The following is a 21,368-nucleotide window of genomic DNA, read 5'->3' on the forward strand; positions in this document are numbered from 1 at the left end:
GCTTTTGGTGGTTATCAGTGTATTAAAAAAGCTACAAAACAGATGTCAGTACTTCATTAGGTTGGTATATCAGTTATTGAAATTACAGTATTTAACTGTAAATTTAAGTTAAAACCTAAAATGTTGCTACCATATTTTTTCCATTAAAATTCTGGCAACCACAGTTGCCATTTGTTTACAGTGTGAGAAGCAAAAAGACAGAGAAATTGATCAAACCGGTTTCATTATGATTAAACAAGAACAAGCATCTGCCAATAGGCTCAGATAAATCTTCTTCATTCAAGTTTGCCTACTGCATTGACAGATGGTTTGTTCTGGTTTTGAGCATAAACTCTTAATTTGGTTCGGTTTTTAAAACTTCATTTTACATTTGCATCTCAAGTATATCTAAATGTAGATATTTGAATTTGTAAACAAAAATGCTGATGAAGATGTTCATTTAAAATGCAATCTGCTGTGATTTAAGACCTTTCTAAGGCCTTAAATTGTGGAAGGGTGTATTAAGATTTTGCAAGACTTTTTATGACCCTGCAAATAAATCAAATGACTAAATATGTAGAGATGAACATAAAAACAATAAATCATCATTACTGCAAAAATAAATTCTAGCAAATGTTATCAGGACGCAATTTGAGATTAAATCATTGAGTGATACACTTGAAATTAATCTAGAATTGTATAGGACATGGTTCAAATCAAATATATAGTTTATCTGCAAAATATTTACACTAAAAATACTTAATTGCAGAGGGCCACAGCTGACCACTCAGAACTACAGTATTCCTGAGAGACATATACATCTCGGCTTGTGTCTACACTATATGCGATATATTGAATATTTATTCTCCATAACGTTTACAGCCAAACTGATAGTGTACACTATGTAGGTGGCTCCTCAACCTCAACATGCTTTCATCATAACAATTATTGTTCCAATCCAAATTTGGAACAATAAATTATTCCTTACCTTAAAGTTACAAAAGCTGTCACTGAGGCGATACGTTTTCAAAACGTACACCTTTGTACCTTATTTACACCTTGAAGGTACATATAGCTAAAGTGTATATAAAAGTACCTAAATGGTACACATTAGGCTACCTGAAGTGTACATCAATACCTAAAATGAACACATTAGTAGACTACCTATATTAGTACCAGAATGTACCAACAGTGCCTTTTGAATTGGTAATGCCTGGGTGACAGCTTTTGTACCTTTTTTACTGAGAGTGTACTATACATGGAGAACAACTCTCACACAATATATACAGACCTACAGTGAACATAGCTAACACAGCACACAGACCACAATATGCGCTGGAAACACAACATATAGGTAGCTACACCGGGATCTCGGCATACACAGAGGCATGTCACAAACCAGTGTGAAAAGCACCAATACCTCTCTCCAACAAAGTTGGTAACCTATGCACTGGCACACAGCCCAGCTGCACAAATCACTTCACTGCTATGGGAACACAATGCGAGTGTGTGTGTGGAGGCAGAGCTGCGCTTTTAAACCCGCCCTCGAGAGGGATCTCATTTCCCCTAAATCCTCCCATTTTTCCTCCCTCCCTCCCTCCCTCCCTCTCTCCGCCGATCATCTCTCTCCGTCTGTACCTCTATTCCTGCTCCACTAGCCCAATCATGGACCTCGCAGCGAGGTGTGCGTTCCTGCTCTCCAGCTTCGCCGTGCTCGCAGCGCTCGATTTGGACACGATTGACCCAGGCTACTATGTGGAGACCAGCAGCCCGTCAGATGTGATCGACTACAAAGATCCCTGCAAAGCTGGTGAGCCCGAAAGACATTTATCTACCCTGCTTTGATAAGATGCAAGCTTTCGCGCAAGCCACGTAAGGCTGCTGTGATACTGAGCGAACTATAAACTGTAGATGACAGCGCGAAATAAACACGCGATACGCGGCGTCAGTAAACACCAAAATACTTTGCGCAAAGTGTTGTTGACACAACGATTTCTTAAAGATTACGCGATGTTTTGACACCAGACAAAACTTTTTGTGTGCAAAACTTTTAATTGTTATTATGGGGTGGATCGCAACAAAGTTGCAGATTGGGTTGCTATAACAATGCATTTTTATTCCCAAGATAGTGTTCTCAGTTTTGGGGCTGGAACATCTCCCCCTTTACCATGTCAATCTTTTTAATGACGTAGTGACCGGCTCGTTTTCCTGTAAAGGGGGCACTATGTCATCCATCACAGAAATTACATTATGACGTAGGGGATGCAATTTATCACCAACAGTTATTATTGCATACTTTTTTATTTTAAATATGTGAAACCGTAAGAGTAGAGATATGCTGCATTGTTCTCACATGACTTCCTCATATTTAATTCAGAAAGTGGCGCCCTGTTGTCATCTCAGAAATAAACATGCTTATTTTGCATTTGTAAATGTAAAAGCAAAAAAAACAAACAAACAATCTTGGCAGACCAATGAAATGAGCAATTGTAAAATCATGTTTAATATTACTTATGTTACACAAATGAAAAGTCACATTCTGTACACAGTATACATACTATACACTGCAAATGTAGTACGTGTAGATGCTGTTTGGCACACAACCAAAGTTATAAAAAGCGCTTAGCTTGATGTCCCCAATTTCATGGCTAGACCAGACTTGTATCATATACCCACGTATTCTGGAGGATAACTTTATCTCGACCTGAATTCAACCAATTATGTCTTATATAATTACGGTTTAGTAGCTCTAGGGAAGTAATTAATTCTTTGGGTCCCAAGAGAAGCACTGTCTATTTTCACATTTCGTGTTGTCAGGGCAAGCGCCCTTATTTTGTCGTTTGCCATGAAGTTGAGTTTCACAGGTGAAAATGTTTATTAAGAAGGAATGGTCCCAAATATGGCATGCCTAAACTTTGAGCATCTAACTAATGCTTGAAATTTCTTAAAGGTGCCTGCCTAAACTTTATATTGAGGTGATGTTAAAGTACTTTCTCCAATCCAAGTTAATATACAGGTTGAAGTAATCTGTTGGTAGGTTGATTTCCCTAAAGAGTGTAAACACTGTGACACTGTGGTGCTATCAAAACATTGCTGTTTGTTTGAACATCCAGACCCACCAGAGCAAAATTGGCCTAACCTTTGGGGTGAGATTGGGGTGGCATTATCTTTTTGGTCAACCAATGACAGACAAGGGGAGTTTTTGGCAAACCAGTTTATTTTTGCAATATATGATACTAGAAAGTAACTTTATACTCAGTGCCGTAATGATCATTAATACAGGTTTGGAATGACCTGAGAGTGAATAAATGATGGCAGAATTTTAATTTTTTAGGCTGAACTATCACTTGAAGAGATCAAGCGTTAACTGATCTACTATGAAATTGAGAAATAGAACTTGAATGAAGTTTCATGGGACGAAAGCACGCCAACAGAACATTAACACTAATCTTCAGCTTGTGGTGAGATGTTACGGATTTCCTTTGTTTTGCCACCTGCAGGTTGACATTTGATTGGTTTTTACACTGTTAAGTGGATGGATTGAAATGAATCCAAGTTTCTTGAAGCTCACACAGGGGTCACTCCGGAGACGTGTAAAATCTCAGGGATCTTGGTCTTTATTAACTTGTCTGCTACTCCTCTCCACCTCCTTCCTAACTCCCTCTCTTTCATCTTCCTCTTTTTTACTCTTTCAGGCCTGTTTTTTTCTATGTCCTCATTTGCAGCTGAATGGGGCCCTTGGCTGTTCATTTTTACATTTTCACCCCTCTGAGAGACAGACTTTCCTCTTAACAAGTGGCTATAGGACAATAACACGGGCCACCAGCTGAAATTGGTATTCCAGGCAGATTAGGCTGGTTGACCCGCAAAGGCTCAGGGGGCGTCAATCTCATACTAGGATTAACTTCCCGGATTGTTCAGTCACTCTGTGATTCAGGCTCTCCAGCGACATTAAGCCAAAGCGATTCTGTTTTGGATGGTGACTCCTCGCTATCGCATTTCATGCATCTTTCAAGTTATCTTAGCTAAGAAAAGTGGCCCTGTCGGCTTTCTCTATAAATTAGTTTTTGTTTATTTGGTGCGTGAACTTTTCGTAAAAATGTTGTGAGTCAAAGTTCACTGGCCGTTATGATGCAATGCGCCGATTATCTGTTCATTCACAGCTGTTTATCTCCTTCTTTTATAAACCGTTTAATAGCTACGTCACCACAATTTCCGAACAAACGGATTTTGCAAATCGACACCACTGCAGAAGTAATGCCCTTAATTTTTGTGTCAAAGTTTGTGCTGGTCAAGAAAGAGTATTGGCCGATCCTTCATTACCCCTAATACCTCAACTGTGATGTCAATACCCATAGTGCCTGGCTCCCTGACCTGATTGGACTGTTGTAAACACGTCTATAACTTTGGAGAACAACACATGTGCACATACCCTTCATCCCTCTCAGATCTGAGTGGTAGAAGAGGACGGGGTTTGGGATTGGTTCTGGACGGGGCCCAAGCGGCCCAGCTGTAGCAGAGATTATGCGAGACGAGAGGCCTGCGTGTACGAGAGAGGAGTAGGAACAGATGTAATGTGCCGTATTTACACTTAATCCAAATAGATGTGGTAGAACGATCAAGCTGTCAAACAGAGTTGCTGTTAAAATGCACTACATATTGATCTGCTTATTGAATTCTATTCTTTACACTAGCAAAATGAATTACTTGTTTATAAATCAGGTTTTAAGGAAAAGGTTGCATTGAATTTACAGCAAATATTTTCACCCGGAAATGGCAATTCTGTCACCTTTTATACAATTCTTCTTGTTTCTTTTTTGGGAAATTTGAAGACCCATTTTTTCCATGCATTGAAAGTCAACGGACTCTAAAACAATGTGATTTTGAACCCCAAAATCAGCGTAGAGACAAAAAAATTCATTTTTAAAAGTTTTTCTTCTTTTGTGTTCAACCGTAGAAAGAAAGCCCAACAGAATAAAAGCCAGAGTTTTCATTTTGGTGTGAATTATGTGATTAAGCCTGGGGTTTACTTAGTTTTCAACTAGTTTTCACAGTCTAATGTTGTAGCCTTCAAAGTATTCTCAATTGACCATGACCTCAGTTGACCACGACCATGTGTCGACTTTTGATACTTCACCTGGCCTGTAGAGGACAACACAAAGTTGTATTGTTTTTATACTCAAGTCATACAATCATGGCAACATTTTGACTTCCTCACATATCAAATATTGTGGTATTCACTTTTCCCTTCTGTTGTCTTCATTGATCTTATCGTTTTTTTTTTTTTACTAGTTCTTCAAAAACTTGCCACCTAGTGAACCCACCAACTGGTGCAATAAAAAAAACCCGCATACCTTTTTAACAGCTCATTGAGAGACAAAATTATCATGAATAACCACTTAAATTTAGGCATTTTCCTCACACATTTTTTCATATGACCTAATAAGATTTGAGAACATAGACTTGTGAAGAGAACTTTGTAGCTTTCTCTCGCATGTCTTATGTAAGTGCTTAATTCATAAACTCTATGAAATAAACCAGACAACCAACAAATATACAGAGTACTCAGCTGTAGTTCTCACATGGCAAATGTTGTTCCCCGTCTCTTTCCCCAGCATGGTTTTAATAAAGCACTCTTTGACCTGATTCCCTGTTGCACCACTCACCAAGAAATGTGGTGCTTGAATTCCTTCTTTTTGCGTCTTCAGAGTCTGTCTCATAGCTTGGCGTGGAAAACCACAAGCACAGACGGTTCAGCTGGAGCCGCTGGCCGAGCGCAGAGCCGGTCATACATGCACAACTGGTGACATCATACACTCCCAAGGTTCATTTTTCTTTTTTGGAGAGGATTGGTGGTTATTTAATGACTTTTCAAGTGATTCTGCCTAATTCCAAACAATTTCACAGTCGGAATCTGTTGGAAAAATGAGTGAAATGTAGTAGTTTTAAGTACATATGTGGAATAGAGTGCTAAAACTATCTCACACATTGGGTCTTAATTATGGCTTTTACAGGATACCGTGACAAATGTACTTGGCCTGATTGTAAGGAAAATCTCTCTCAGTATTATAGGAATCTCAGGAACTTAAATAGTGAAGTTGTCTGCTTAAAAATATAAGGCTGTATTTCCAACCTGAAAGCCCTCTTGGGAACTTTCGGCGCATTCATCTAGATAAGTTCTCCCATTTATGGAATGAAAAATGAATGAGAAGCAGTCACGCACAATTACTGTACACCTCTCCAACTGCAATGCCTTTTTCCTGAAGGAATTGGAGAGCTGTGTTGCGTAACATTTGTCTGTCAACATTATTTCCATAATCCAGCCTCAGGACAACAAATGAAAACGTTTTAATTTGTAAGACCTCATTTCCATAAGCTCCAGGATTCACCTAAATTCTCTAGGTGCTGTTGTTTCCTGGCTGCACTCGTTGGTTCATTGAGCCTGTATTTGCTGTTGTGTAATGGACGTTTATAACTGTAACCGAGCCAAAGGTTTCCTCTCTTTCCTCCCCCTCTTGCCCTCTGGGTGAGGATCACAGAAAATGAGGGCTAGATATAGGTGAGTGAGATGAGATGAGATGAGGTGAGTGTGCCTGCAGACTGTAGGTCATTCAGTGCATGCCAGCATGGCCCGGTCCTGCGGGTTTCTGCGTCTGTTTGCCAGCTGTTGTGACTGCGGCGCATTCAGACCCCTCTGGCAGCTAAACCGTGAACCATACATCACCCCGCTGCACGTCTGAACCCATTTCAGAGGCTGCTTTTTTAAATGATTGAGGTTGGAACTGATCTGAGACCTGCACAAAGTTAAATGTCACCCCCAGCCATATGCGTTTTTGGGGAAGCTACCTTGATATTGCTAAAGCTATAAGCTACTTTCAAAGGTCAAATGTGTCATTTCTGTGCTACTAATGTTATCAAATGAATCAGGGCCACAACTTAATAGAGATGTAAATGAGTTTGTTTCTTCATGGGAACAGATTTGTAGAAATGTAGCATTACATTGCTTGCTCACCAATGGATGCTCTGCAGTGAATGGGTGCCGTCAGAATGAGAGTCCAAACAGCTGATAAAAACATCACAATAATCCACAAGAAATCAATACAACTCCAGCCCATCAATTAACGTCTTATAGCAATATTATGGATTATGGACTCTTTATATTTGCCAGAAACAATGGTTTTAAAGAAATGCCTTAATGATGGATTTGTTTGTTGAAGCTTTTTGCTTCACTCGACATTATTTGATGGACTGGAGTGGTGTGGATAATTGTGATGTTTTTAACAGCTGTTTGGACTCTCATTCTGACGGCACCCATTCACTCCATTGGTGAGCAAGTGATGTGATACTATACATTTCTCCAAATCTGTTCTGATGAAGAAACAAACTCATCTACATCTTGGACGGCCTTAGAGTGAGTTCATTTTTTGCAAATTTACTATTTAACTATTTAATTGAAAATAGTTCACCCGTTCAAATATATAGTTCACCAGGCAATATCTTTCAAATAGATCAGATTTTATCATTTCATTTTAAAGACTAGAAAAGTATTTATCTTGCTCAAAACATAAATTTAGCTTTATTGCTGTTATACTAGTTTTATTACTAAATTAGAATAACAGCACAAATTTGCACATATACATTTACATACAGTATAATAATATAACAGCCATGACAAACGGTCTAAAATGAATCAGACCTCCCAACCCTATACTAAAGAGACAGAGAGGAATTTTCTAGAAGACAGCGTTTGATTATTGCCTCAGGTTGCTCTGTTGTAAGGCTCTGCAATATAATGTAATATACAGTGTGTGACAGGCTATAATCTTTGTCACGCTACTCTGCTACTTGTTTCTGGAAAAGCTGCACAATTTAAAAAAAAACACAGCTGAACTGCTGTAACAAAAATGTCATTATAGGGATAGTTCACCAAAACATAAGCATTTTGATTTACCCATCTTCATGTCATTCTGAATCTCTTCCACTTTCAAAGAAGATATTTTATAGATAATTTTTCATGCAATTACACTGATGTTTTCAAGCTTCAATAACACCATAAAGATATCCTAAATGTGTTGCATATGAGTTGAAACTCTGCTTTTTAGGTGGTAAAACGTCCAGCATTTAAACCCAGCGGACTCAAGCTTGAGTTTGTACATTTGACTCAGATAAGAGAAGGTCAAAAGAGGTAAAAGAGAGCGTGGAAGAATCATGTGGAGGAGGAGGAGGACATCTGGTTTTCATACATCTGCCATTCTAAGAAACTATATGTTGTGATACTGGTTTTCAAGTCAGGAAGTAACTTCCTGTGTCATTTCTCTTTTCCCTAGTATGCTGCTTTCTGCTCAATGAGTTATAACAATCTAAATCCATTGCCCGGCAGCAAAAACTCCTCTGCCAAGTGCAGTGAGGTCCAAAAGTCTGCATACTCTGGTTTAAATGCTTCTATTTGGCACTCTTTTTAAAGTTTTGAAAGAATAATAAATTATATTAACAGCATAACAGTTTGAGTGGAAATATTTATTTAATAACAGAAGCACTAAAGCTACATGAGCTCCACAGATTGATTGAATGATCATGTTCTCCGGCATGATTTGATAATGATCCAAATAGAGCATCTTGTGCTTCAGTGGAATCCAGAACATCTGACTGTCTGTACAAAGTCACGTGATCGGTGTCCTAGAAATAGTGCACATGTGAAATGTTATTTTAAAAAGTTCCTAGAATTTTTTGTTATAAATATTATCGATGCTTTCTTGGACTTACACCATTTGGCATAATAATCAGCGTCATTATTTTAGATCATGACAAACAGATACTCTTAAAAATGAAGGTTCCGAAAGGGAACAATTTTGAGTTCTCCAAAGAATCTTTCTGTGAGACGTCTGAAGGACATTTTAATATTCTAAAGAACCTTTTGTCCAAAGGAAAGCTTAATAGATGTGAACCTGTAAAGAACCTAATGTCCAATTGTTTGGCTGTTAGTATATTTTTGTATTCATTGCCCAATAAGCACTCACTCCTCCAATTTTCTTCCAAAACAAATGAGCAGAGAAATATGAAAGAGAGAAACTTCAGTCTAAAGACGCTCTTCGCATAATTCACTAGTACGAGCCTGTTCGCCACCTCCGGCATTGCAGCATTGCACTCCATTTGTTCAAGTAATGACACAGCAGGATCTAACAAACAACACAAGCCCTGTCGATGTCTTCAGCATGTGTGTACACACAGTGAGAGAGCATGCACGGATGTTTATATATGTGTGAGCCGTGCTGATGTGAGCGGGCAGTGAGTAATGAAGTGATCTAAAGAGTAAGGCATGTGTTCCTTGGGGAAGTGTTTAAGCAGGCTTGAGAGCGTTTCGCTGATGTGGGTGTTATATGTGCAGTAAGAGGATTTCATTGTGTGTTCATTGGCTTTCTGTAACATGGGGTCACAGGTCAACTTTTATTTTGGTTTCGGCAAATTTCAGCTCTCAGCCAGAGATTTACTCTAGAGAAATGTTTTTTTTTCTTCCTTGCCAGGCAGATATCTTCCCACACATTTATGCTGTTACATGCAAACATTACAGTAAGCTACTGTTGTCGTCTATTGTAATGCACCCTTCGTTTCTACTATTAGGATTTGTCCAATGTTGTAGCATAACATTTGAAGGAGTAGTTCACCCAAAAATGAAAATTTGCTGAGAATATTCTCACCCTCAGGCCATCCAATATGTGCTTCTTCATGTAACAGATTTGGAGAAATGTAGCATTGCTCACCAATGGATGCTCTGCAGTGAATGGGTGCCGTTAGAATGAAAGTCTAAACAGCTGATAAAAACATCACAATAATCCACACCACTCCAGTCCATCTTGTATAGAGAAATGCTGCCTGTTTGTAAAAAAACAAATCCATCAAGACATTTTAAATTTAAACAGTTGCTACTGGCCGAAAGAATGAGCTCATAATCCATTATAACACTTCTTCCAGAGAAAAAGTCCATCCACTGTTGTCCTCTTACATTAAAATCCAATTTGTTTAGGAGTGTTTTGGACCGTTTTCACTTAGGGCTGGGCGATATGGCAAAAAAATTTAAATCTCGATTTTTTCGAATGGGTGCAAATTATTATTATTTTTTTCAGAACATTTGATCGATTGTCGATTTTTACATTTTATTTTTTAACTGGTCAATTTGAAAATGTAACTACAAGATGATTCAAGTAACTTTTGCTTTATTAACCCTCTAGCTACAGAGAATTCTATTCCAAGTGCACCACACATGAAGTTAAACAAATCACTTGTTAAATAACTTTGCAGAAAAGATGCATGAACTACAACTACATCTTGTACTAGCGTACCTTATAGATATTATATGTTTAGAAATACTACAAGGAAAATGCTTAAAAAAAATCTCAAAAGTCAAGCTAATTCAAATGAAATTGACTGAAGGTACACCAATAGACTAACAACTGCTTTTCCATTGTTTTTTTTATGTAAACATGGACGGCTCTTGCAGCGTCTCATGCATGAAACAGCAGTCTAAACACATGGCGCTCAAGTTAAAAGAAGTTCACTCCCATCTTCTTGCATGTTTTTCCTATTCCACCGCATGCATCGCATCTTTGTCAACACAAAAGTGCATTCTGTGTGAATGGTGAGCGGTTAATCACGCGCCGACTTGTGATTGGATCGTTCTTTTCTCTTTACTGTCATCAATAGGCATATTGTCAAAATGTCTAATTCTAACGATTGCAAATTTTTTTTTATTCAAAATTGCGATTCCTTGAACTTACCAGCACATTATTAGGAAAGGCGATTTGCAAAGGTTCATAAAAACCCTTATACTCACTTCTTCTGTAGGTGAAGCTGGATAAAGAATGATTCGCGCGAACATAGATGCATTTAGGCAGATCAGGGGCGCATTCCCTTCAAAACCAAAAGTAATCCTCTGCATCTTCAGCGGCTCAGATGTCGGGAGTAAATGACGACTGGTATGTTCATCATCTATCTTTAGCACTTGATAGCATGAAGAGCAAATATTGACACGGACTGTACATTGAGATCGATTTAAACTCTCTTCGATACAGACATACTCTGTGCGCGTTATTGTTTTTCATGTTTAAAATACGAGCAAGAATGCAAATTTCCCTGAATATCCAAACGATGGCAAATGTAATATTAAGTGAACATTTTACATTTTAAATGTAGCCTATATTTTAAACCGAATATTGTTAATATTGTTATATTTTGCAACGAAACAATAATAGTTCCAATGAATTCCGCAAAACACGTGTGTGCGTCTCTAAGCAACATACAGTGGTGTTTCGAATCTGCGGCTTTGAATGATTCAGAGAGTTTAATAAGCTATTCATAACAACAGCCTTTTGCTTCATTACTGAACGAACGAATGATGCAACTCATCGCTCATTAAGACGGTGACTTCTACAACAAAACTACTACAACTACAAGGCTGCTGGTAGCTCGGCAAGCTAAAGTTTCGAAGTAACTTGCCCAACACTATTAGTATTTGTGGTTCCTGTCCATGAAGTTTGTCTGTCAACACTCTCTGAAGGTTTCATGTAATTAGCCTCACAAGAGTGTGTGCATTGTCTTCTAAATAAAGATGAGCCCTGCGTGATGCATTAGAGGGAACAATATGCTTTGTTGTTGGTATGAAACGATCACAAAAACCTTGGGAGTTCTCTGTCCACTCATCTCGTTCACACCTAATTAGCCACAATAATGAGAACGCAAACTGACCATGAAAAGCGAGTGTTGGTTCACTCACTATGTTTGCGACACCTCTGCCACGTTTATGTAGCTCTGAATAATTCATCCCATCATTCTAGCAGAGATTTTGGAGAGTATTTTAAATACTATGACCTTTGAACTGCTGTTTAGTCGACTCTAGATGCTTCTTTACATGCATATAATAGTTTGTAGAGTACTAAGGCTTACTAAGGATTAGAAATGCAAATGTAATGAGTGGTTAAGTGTTTGGATGGTTAGAGGAACCATTATTCACACATTCAGATCTCAGATAAAAACAATGCAGCTAGCATATACAATGAAAGGAAAATTAGTGCAAAAATTGGTTGTACACTCAGACTTTAATAGCTCTTTCCGCTCATCAGGTGTCATTAATATTGGTGTGTAAAACGAGGGCGGTCTGCCTGATGGTTGGATCAATAGCTCTTTGTAGGCAGTAATTGGTTTGTTATGGTTAGACGGGCCGCAGCCACTGTTCTGACCCCCTGCTACCTTACAGCAACTGTTTCCATTTAACACACACACACACACACACACACACACACACACATTTAAGTGTGTTTAATTGTGCACGTGCAGTTGCACAGACCCAACCTGGTGAAAATGCTGAAACCTTTTACAAATATTTACTCAAAAGACCAAAAGAAACATGTTCTTAGGCGATTTTTAGTTCTCTTCCTGTATTGTAGACCCACAGTTTGCATGATATATGTTTTTTTTCATTGGTGTAGGTAGATATTGGGTATTGAGGCACTTATAAATAATCATTTCATAAAATCCTAATCTAACTTTGTCAATTTTCCTTGTAGCTTGGCAAGCTACAGTTTCAGAGTAGCTTCCCACACAAGTTTTAAAAATAAATTCTATAGTTAAATTCTATATTTAAAAATATATTGCCCCTTAAACAGATTCAATGTTGTTAACACTACTAAGTTGCTTACCACATTGAATATATTGAATATGAACTGGCAAGAAATAGTACACTTTCTTTTATCTATCAGTCTAAAATAAAATTATACAGTACCAATAGAAATATCAAATATGTTTTCAAAACTGTGACATGTTTATTTACAGACAATGTTCATATACTCCAGGTTTCAGATCACCTGATGCTAGCAACCCCCCCAAATTTTTTTGTCATTCACTTCATTGTTCCCCCAAATGTTTTATTATTTTGAAAAGTAATAGCAACATTATTCTGAATTTTTAAAAACAGTTTTCTGTTTTAATAATGTCATTTATTCCTGTGATGCAAAGCCTTCAGTGTCAATTTACTGATTTACTTAAAAAAAAAAAACACATTTCTTATTAATATCAATGTTTAAAACAGTTGTGCTGCTTCATATTGTTGTGGAAATTTATTTTGGTATTCTTTCATGAATAGAAAGATTAAAAAACAGTGTTTATTTGAAATATAATATTTTTTAAAACAATGTACTGTCTTTTACACTAATTTTTATTCAGCAAGGATGCGTTAAATTGATCAAATGTTAACTTCTTAAGAAAACACCTTACTGAGCCCAAACTTTTGAATGGTTGACTATACTTTCTGAAAAGCGACTGTTCTGCGACTAACACAGTCAAAAACGGCTGTGAGCACGATGAACGACCTGTTTGTTTTCCAAATGGCTGGCATCTCTTTGGTCGTGTGCCTTCAGAAGTCAAAGATCATTCCCACGGGCCGTCTGAGAGTCTAGTCGTCTGAAAGCAGTCGCCCTTTCTATCGCACTTTCTTCATCCCGGCCTCTCTCTGACAATCACTGAAGGCGACACAAAAAGCCCATTCCCCAGTCCGTGGCTGGAGTCTGGTCTGGGACGCAAACTGTGATTAGGCTCTTCAAAAGCAGCAGCCGTGTGGGCTTCTGCTGCCTGATGTCCAAATTGCAGTCTCCGGAAACGTCAAGGTAAGCATTTGCTAAGGAAGAACAGCTGGAAGTGTTTTTACAGGAGAGACGAGTGAAGGGGCTGCACTGTTTACAAGACTCCCTCATCCCAGCGGTCCTAACACGAACGCTCAGCACCATCTGCGTCTGTCCAGAGAAGAAATGTGTTTGTCTTACAAGAAAAGAGATGCCATTTCCTCCAGGGAAATGTCAGTTTATTATAGGATTTGTACATACTTGTAAATATTTCCTTGACACTCTACATCAGCAACATTTCCCTGGACATTTGATTATCTGGATGAATCTCACTAGTCCATATGCAGGTCACAGTTCACCACAAAATTAAATAATAATAAATTAATTAAATATTACTTTACTTAAAGAGAAAAAGAGAAGAGTTTTATTTTTTTATTATTTATTTATTTTTTTATAGGGAGTCAAGTATTTTTACTGCATTTTCACTTATATATAATCAGCAGAAATATTTGTTTTTGTAAAAATATTATTTTCATATAAATTAACTACATTTACAGTGTAGTGTTTTTAATAATGATATATTTTAATAATTTGAATTATACATATATATATATATATGTGTAGCTTTTTGTTTTATAGATATGATATTAATATTATAATAAAATAACAGAGAACTTTAATTTAATTACAGATAAATTATATCTATACATTACGTTGTAGCTTCAGTATTCCTTTAATGTAAACTTTAATGTAATATGTAAATGTATATTAGTGCTTTCAAATGATTAATCGCGATTAATCGCATCCAAAATAAAAGTTTTTGTTTATGTGTATACTGTGTACATTAATTATATATATATATATATATATATATATATATATATATATATATATATATATATATATATATATATATATATATATATATATATATATATATATATAAATTCACAATTTAAATTCAATTTAATTTACCATAAATAAATATACTAAATCATGGGTGATTTAGTATATTTATTTAATATACTAAATCATCGTTTGGCTGCTTGATTTTACACCTACTGATGACATTGAGTGAAACTGGGATGGTGAACTCAGACCTGCCTAATAGCCGAGGTCCTGATGAATGTGAATAGTGCCTTTACATTTCAGGAGGTGTGACAACAGTAGCATGACAGCTATTCTCATGCGCAGCAAGCCTGTAGTCTTATGACCCCCCGCCCAGACGTTCCCACTCTTCACCTCAAAGATGCTGAAGGCCTGAAATCTATGGTTTTGTGGGTGGTAACTTCAAGACCTGTCTAGACCTCACATGTGATCCCCTCGGGCTCTGAACAGAAACCAGTCTAGGTGAAACGGGTGCCACACTGGCTTTTGTTAATGAAAGTGCTGTTGTGTTTGGATCAAGAGAGGCCAGGCAATAAATAACGCATGAGAGAAAAAGGTTTGCCCAGCTGGAGCACAAATACAGATCCTCTTAAAAGTATCAAATCTAGGCGTTCAAACCCAATCCATCTACAGTAGAGCTTCTGTTGTTCTCTTTTAATGGCTATCACTCTCTGTCTCAGCAGCAAATCTCTCTTCATGGGTGGTGGAGGGTGTGATTGCGTAGATTACTGCAGACAGACACTGAGTTGTGAGCAGGAGACCATGATTAAAAGGCCTTGCACATTTTGTGGTCTACTTAAATGAGAAAAATGAGCTTCCCGAGTGTCAGTTTTAGTGATAGACTGATATATTTCAGATATAAAGTATGATATAAAGTCAGAATTGTGAGATATAAACTCACAATTGCAAGATACATTTTTCAATTCTGACTTTTTTCTCGCAATTCTGACTTTTTTTCTCATAATTGTGAGATGCAAACTCGCAACGGTGAGTTATAAGATCAGAATTGTGTGATATAGTATCACAGTTTCCACAAAAATATGAATCAGCACAACTGTTTTCAACATTGACAATAATAAAGAAATGTGTCTTGAGCAGCAAATCATCATAGAATGATTTCTGAAGGATCATGTGACACTGAAGACTGGAGTAATGATGCTGAATATTAGCAATCAATTACATTTTGAAATGTATTCAAACTGAAAACAGTTAGCCTATTTCAAATTAGAATAATATTTCATGATATTACAGTTTTTACTGTATTTTTGATCAAAAGCATACAGCCTTGGTGAGCAGAAGAGTCTTCCTGTAAAAGCCCAGCAAAATCTTACTGAACTTTTGAACAATAGTAAATATGTTTTTGTTTTTTTTTTATATAAAATGTTTGATTTTGCATTACGCATCATCCACGCCACTGGGTGTCAGTATAGTCCAAGATTATTGTCATATCAGCTAGTGCAACATAAACAAACAATTACAGAGTGCACGTTAAATTAGCAAAACAAAATTAAAACTTGCATATCTTGATGAAATCCAGTCGTTTGAGCATAACAAATGGTCAGTCACATGGATAAATTCTTCCTCATTGTCTTTATTTAGGTTGAAACGTTAACTCAATAGCACACAGTGGGTTCTGAGGTTCTGCTGCAGCTGTTGAGCGTCTCTGTAATAAATGTGTCTGGCGGCAAACCCCAATCTGCCACCGCACTCCTTTATTCCACTTCATCAAAGACATCCCATCTTTTCTTGTGTCATTTATAGATCCTCTTTTGGTACATTCGCTGAAGTTCATTAGTTCACAGCCATTGTGCTTCAGATTTGTAACGTGAATCCTTTTAGGCCTCGTGTGATGATATTCTGTGGGTGTCTAGGCCTTGCGCTCCGATAAGCTCTTTTTCATTTGGGTGTGTAGAAAGCATGAGGATTGGGATTTTGTTGGTGAGGATTTCGAGCTAGAAAGACAGAGAGGATTAAAACAGGAATCCCTCGAGCAATCGCGGATAAAATGCGTCGCCGGAACAACTGGACGGAGAAATGAAAGCAGGGAGGCTGGGCTGCCGTTTGGGCACTTGTTCTTGCCCAGTCCTGGCATCTGATGGAGCACAATTACACGCTAGATTAAGGGGCTTGTGGAGATACGGAGGATTGCGTCCCTCCCTCAGGAGGCTGAGTTGGGGATCTCTAGCGGTCTGGCTGTGTGTCGGTGGTGCTCTCTGGCACTGCTGCTGTTGGTGCCTTTGGAGTGCAGATTTGTGAGATTAGACACAGGCTGGTGGCCTAGCAACTGTTTGTTTGGGTTCTCAGTCGTGGCAGGGAAGGGACTTTTTCCACATACAATTGTTTTGGGTTCCTTTTATACACCCTATGCACTTGAATACTCTTATTATATATAAAATATTATTTTATATATAAAAATACTTTTATATAGCAAGTATGTATGATTTAACTTTCTATTCATCAAATAATTCTGAAAAAAGAAATATGACACTTTCCACAAAAATATGAAGCAGCACAGCTGTTTTCAACATTGATAATCAATCAGAAATGTGTCTTGAGGAGCAAATCAGTATATTAGAATGATTTCTGAAGATCATGTGACACTGAAGACTGAAGACTGAAAATTCAGCTTTGATCACAGGAATAAATTACATTTTAAAATATATTCAAATAGAAAACTGTTTAAAAAAATCACAATAGTACTGTTTTATTACTTTTCAGTTTTGGAGATAAATTCTGTGTATAACAATATAATTTACTGATTTTGTACCAAAATGTTGGTGTTCCTTGTATTGTGTGATCTGCAAACTTTACTATGTTTATATTACTATGTATTACTATGTATATATATATTGCATAAACATCAATAAGCAACAAATAAAAAAAATACAGTTTTACTGTATTGGGGGGGGGGGGGGGGGGGTGTCCGAATACCAGTCAGTGTCTGGTGTGACCACCATTTTCCTCACGCAGTGCAACACATCTCCTTCGCATAGAGTTGATCAGGTTGTCTACTCCTCTTCAATGGCTGTGCGAAGTTGCTGGATATTGGCAGGAACTAGAACACGCTGTCGTATACGCCGATCCAGAGCATCCCAAACATGCTCAATGGGTGACATGTCCGGTGAGTATGCTGGCCATCCAAGAACTGGGATGTTTTCAGCTTCCAGGAATTGTGTACAGATCCTTGCAACATGGTGCCGTGCATTATCATGCTGCAATATGAGGTGATGGTCGTGGATGAATGGCACAACAATGGGCCTCAGCATCTCGTCACGGTATCTCTGTGCATTCAAAATGCCATCAATAAAATGCACCTGTGTTTGTTGTCCATAACATACGCCTGCCCATACCATAACCCCACCACCACCATGGGCCACTCGATCCACAACGTTGACATCAGCAAACCGCTCACCCACACGACGCCATACATGCTGTCTGTGGCATTGTGCTGTGTTATAAAACTGCACATTTTAGAGTGACCTTTTATTGTGGCCAGCCTAAGGCACGCCTGTGCAATAATCATGCTGTCTAATCAGCATCTTGATATGCCACACCTGTGAGGTGGATGGATTATCTCTGCAAAGGAGAAGTGCTCACTAACACAGATTTAGACAGATTTGTGAACAATATTTGAAAGAAATAGGCCTTTTGTGTACATAGAAAAAGTCTTAGATCTTTGAGTTCAGCTCATGAAAAATGGGGCAAAAACAAAAGTGTTGCGTTTATAATTTTGTTCAGTGTATATATACATATACCTCTTTTAAGGGTCAGAAGTTATCCAAATATAACATAAAATCCATAGCAATCAATTCACTTATGATATTTGTTAATGCTCTATTTGTGTGTTCTTATCTTGTAAATATGATCATATCAGAATATGATTACTTTGTGAATATGACTGGCCTACTTCATTACTTTATACTTTCAGTTCAATAAGTTTCTTATTTAAGTGTGATGATTGAGCTGTAAAGGATAGTTTTGACCTCCACTGAAGCTGCACATGTCGATGATGTTCTCAGCGCTGGTCAGGATGGACCAATCACAGTCATTTGTGATTCCCAGATAAGGATTTATGCATCATTTCACACAGTAGAGAGAGAAAGACATCTGCCTGCGTCCACAGTCTCCAGAGCATCTCCATGTACTCACTGACATCTGGTAGCTGGCTCTTATGAGAGCACGCTTTGGAGATCTCACACTCTTATGGTCTGATTTATTAATGCCACGCTGTATGACATCATCAGTCGCTGTCAGCTCCAAACCTTTGATCCACACTCTTTTATCTGTGTGTGAGCACAGGGTTAGCGAGAGGATCTTTAGGTCTTGGCATGCTTCTCCAGAACCGTCTTCTGAGCTTGTCTGGTCTTGTCAGAGAGAATTTACACCTTGGTCAGTGTTAGAACGCAGCCTCATATAAAGTCAATTTACTAAAACTACTTTCATATAGAGAGACCGCAGTGCAAAAAAATGACATTTTCTAGTATTCCATAAAAATATCTATTGTCATCTAGCAAAATTGCATAAGATATTGAGACTTATTTTCAGATAATATATCTTTAGATTATTTAATTTATCTTAATTATTATAGCAAATTATTTTTAAGCATGTCTAACATTATTACTTTTAAGTATATGTAAATTATATTCATATTTCAATTAAAATAATATTACTATATTAAAGTAATTATGGATTTAGCAACAAAAAAATTGGAAGGGTGGTTCAGCATGAAAACACATTTAGCAAGAATTAAAATATATATATATTTAGATTTTTTTTATTTATTTTGATTTAAAATGTTAATTTCCTCATGACATAATGCAGATTTTGCTGTCTTTTTGTTACGTGGACATTGCCTTAAGAAGATTTGTTAATGGAACCAAATGTCATGGAAAATCATCCGGTTTAAATAATCCAATTTAAAATAAAATGCTCCAGTTAATGAAACACAATGTACAATATAATCAAACTGTTCTTGTCGCAGCTGTTTTCTTTGGAGCTTCATCAGCGTTGCCTCTCATGGCCTGTGGTTGTCTGTGGATGTGCTTTGAAAAGTAGAACCCTGTCATTTCAGCTCTGTCAACTGTTTTTAGTTCTCTTTTTAGACAGGGGTTCAGTGAAGTTTGTCTGCAGACCTAGAGAGCTGCCCAGATCCTCAGCACTGATCTCCATACTAGAAAGGATTCTAACCAGTAACGGTATAGATTAGCAAAAAGCTGCTTTGTTGTTTATATCGTGTTGTTTGACACTCAAACGTTCTAATGGTTTACTGCTTGATTCAGATTGAGTAGGAACACCTGCTTCATCAAAAATCATCAAAAAAAAGTCATTTGAGTCATTGTGGCAAAAGAAGTTCAAAAGAACAGCATTTATTTGAAATGGAAATCCTTTGTAACATTATAAAAGTCTTTACTCTCACACTTGATCAATTTAATGCATCCTTGCTGAATAAAATTATTAATTTCCTTAAAAAAAAAAAAAACACTGCCCCCAAACTTTTCGCTTATGTACTAATTTAGTGTTATTTTGTCACATTGCACAACAATTTCTGTGTAAGGATAAACAAAGTATTTCCAAGTCTTTGGAAACTGGGTTAGAACAAGTTGTTAGCAGCTCATAGCTTGGCAAACAGCCAAGTTGCTTAATAGTGTTATGTGTGTGACACCAATAAATAAAGTATCAAAATACTCTGACACAACCCGGCGACAGCAGACTGTTACTCTAAAGAATAATTGGCTTGATTGTGCAGTGCAGGAAGCTGCAGGTCTCTGCCCCACTGCCCTACTGCCTCGGGCTGGGTTATGAGGGGCTGGATCGTCCCGTTTGATCTGGCGCTCTCACACGCACGCACGCCTCCTGGAATACATCGTAAATCCAGCAAACATGCTAATGTTCATAGGCTTTTAAAAAACACTAGCCTCGGGCCTCACACACACACTGCCACAGTGCTGTGCATATAGAAGCAAATAGCCTGTGTTATGAGTCTCATAAAGTGCCTTCTTTTTTCTTTTCGAACCTCATTAAGAAAAGAATGTGTGCTACTTTCCAGGTGTTGCTAACTAAACAATGTGTAGCGTTTTCTTGCCCAAACAAGATATAGTACACAGACGTATTTGAATAACTGCGTTTATGACTAAGATGCACGTTTTTTAGGTATGATAGCATTGTAATACCTTGGTTGTTTGGACACGTACCATGGTAACACTGTTTTTTTTGGACTGGCAACCTGGTATTCTTTGAAGCATCTTGGATACGACACAAATTGTTTATTTGCCTTGACTGTCATAAAAATTAAAATAAATTAAAAGACTGTGAAAGCCTCATAGGGTATTAGGAGGACATGGGAGTATTATTCATTATGATTTTACATTAGTAACAATGACAGAAACTGTTCTGTGGTCATTTTTTATAATGGTTAACCTTAGCAGGCAAATTTGTGCATGAAGTGCACATGTGTGTATGTTCATGTAATCTTTCATTGAGCGGTTCTGGAAAAGCATTCAATGTTTCTAAGGCTTCGTGCGTGTTTTTTCAGTGTCTTTTAACTGGCAGATATACTGTCATCTTTATCTTGCTCGCTGGGGATTTTAAAGCCATGGTCTCTGTAAAACCGCTTTAAGTGTGGTGGGAAAATAATATACAAATACATTTGAATCAGATTACTGAATTAAATGTTCTTTTTATCTAACAACTGTAAATGTTAAAGTGATGCACTGTGAACTGAATGAACTGAACTTAATAGTTTGTTGGTAATTAAAGGCACAGTTCACCCAAAAATTCAAATTCTGTCATTAATTACTCACCCTCATGTCGTTCCAAACCCGTAAGACCTTCGTTCATCTTCGGAACACAAATGAAGATATTTCTGATAGAATATGAGATGTCCCATAGACAGCA

The 21,368-nt window shown here is 37.5% G+C and overlaps 1 protein-coding gene across 1 annotated transcript in view; it reads left to right on the plus strand.

Annotated features, from left to right (window-relative positions):
- Positions 1–1,590: 1,590 nt before the first annotated feature.
- The window catches only part of LOC306848255 (bone morphogenetic protein 1-like), a 67,041-nt gene continuing 47,263 nt past the window's right edge, over positions 1,591–21,368 (plus strand). Inside the window, exon 1 of the mRNA XM_079382698.1 lies at positions 1,591–1,789. Coding sequence (XP_079238824.1) covers positions 1,645–1,789 — 145 coding nt within the window. The 5' untranslated portion in view covers positions 1,591–1,644. The remainder of the gene's footprint in view (positions 1,790–21,368) is intronic.

The sequence above is a fragment of the Barbus barbus genome (genome assembly GCF_936440315.1).
Source record: "Barbus barbus genome assembly, chromosome: 28".
Classification (NCBI taxonomy): domain Eukaryota; kingdom Metazoa; phylum Chordata; class Actinopteri; order Cypriniformes; family Cyprinidae; genus Barbus; species Barbus barbus.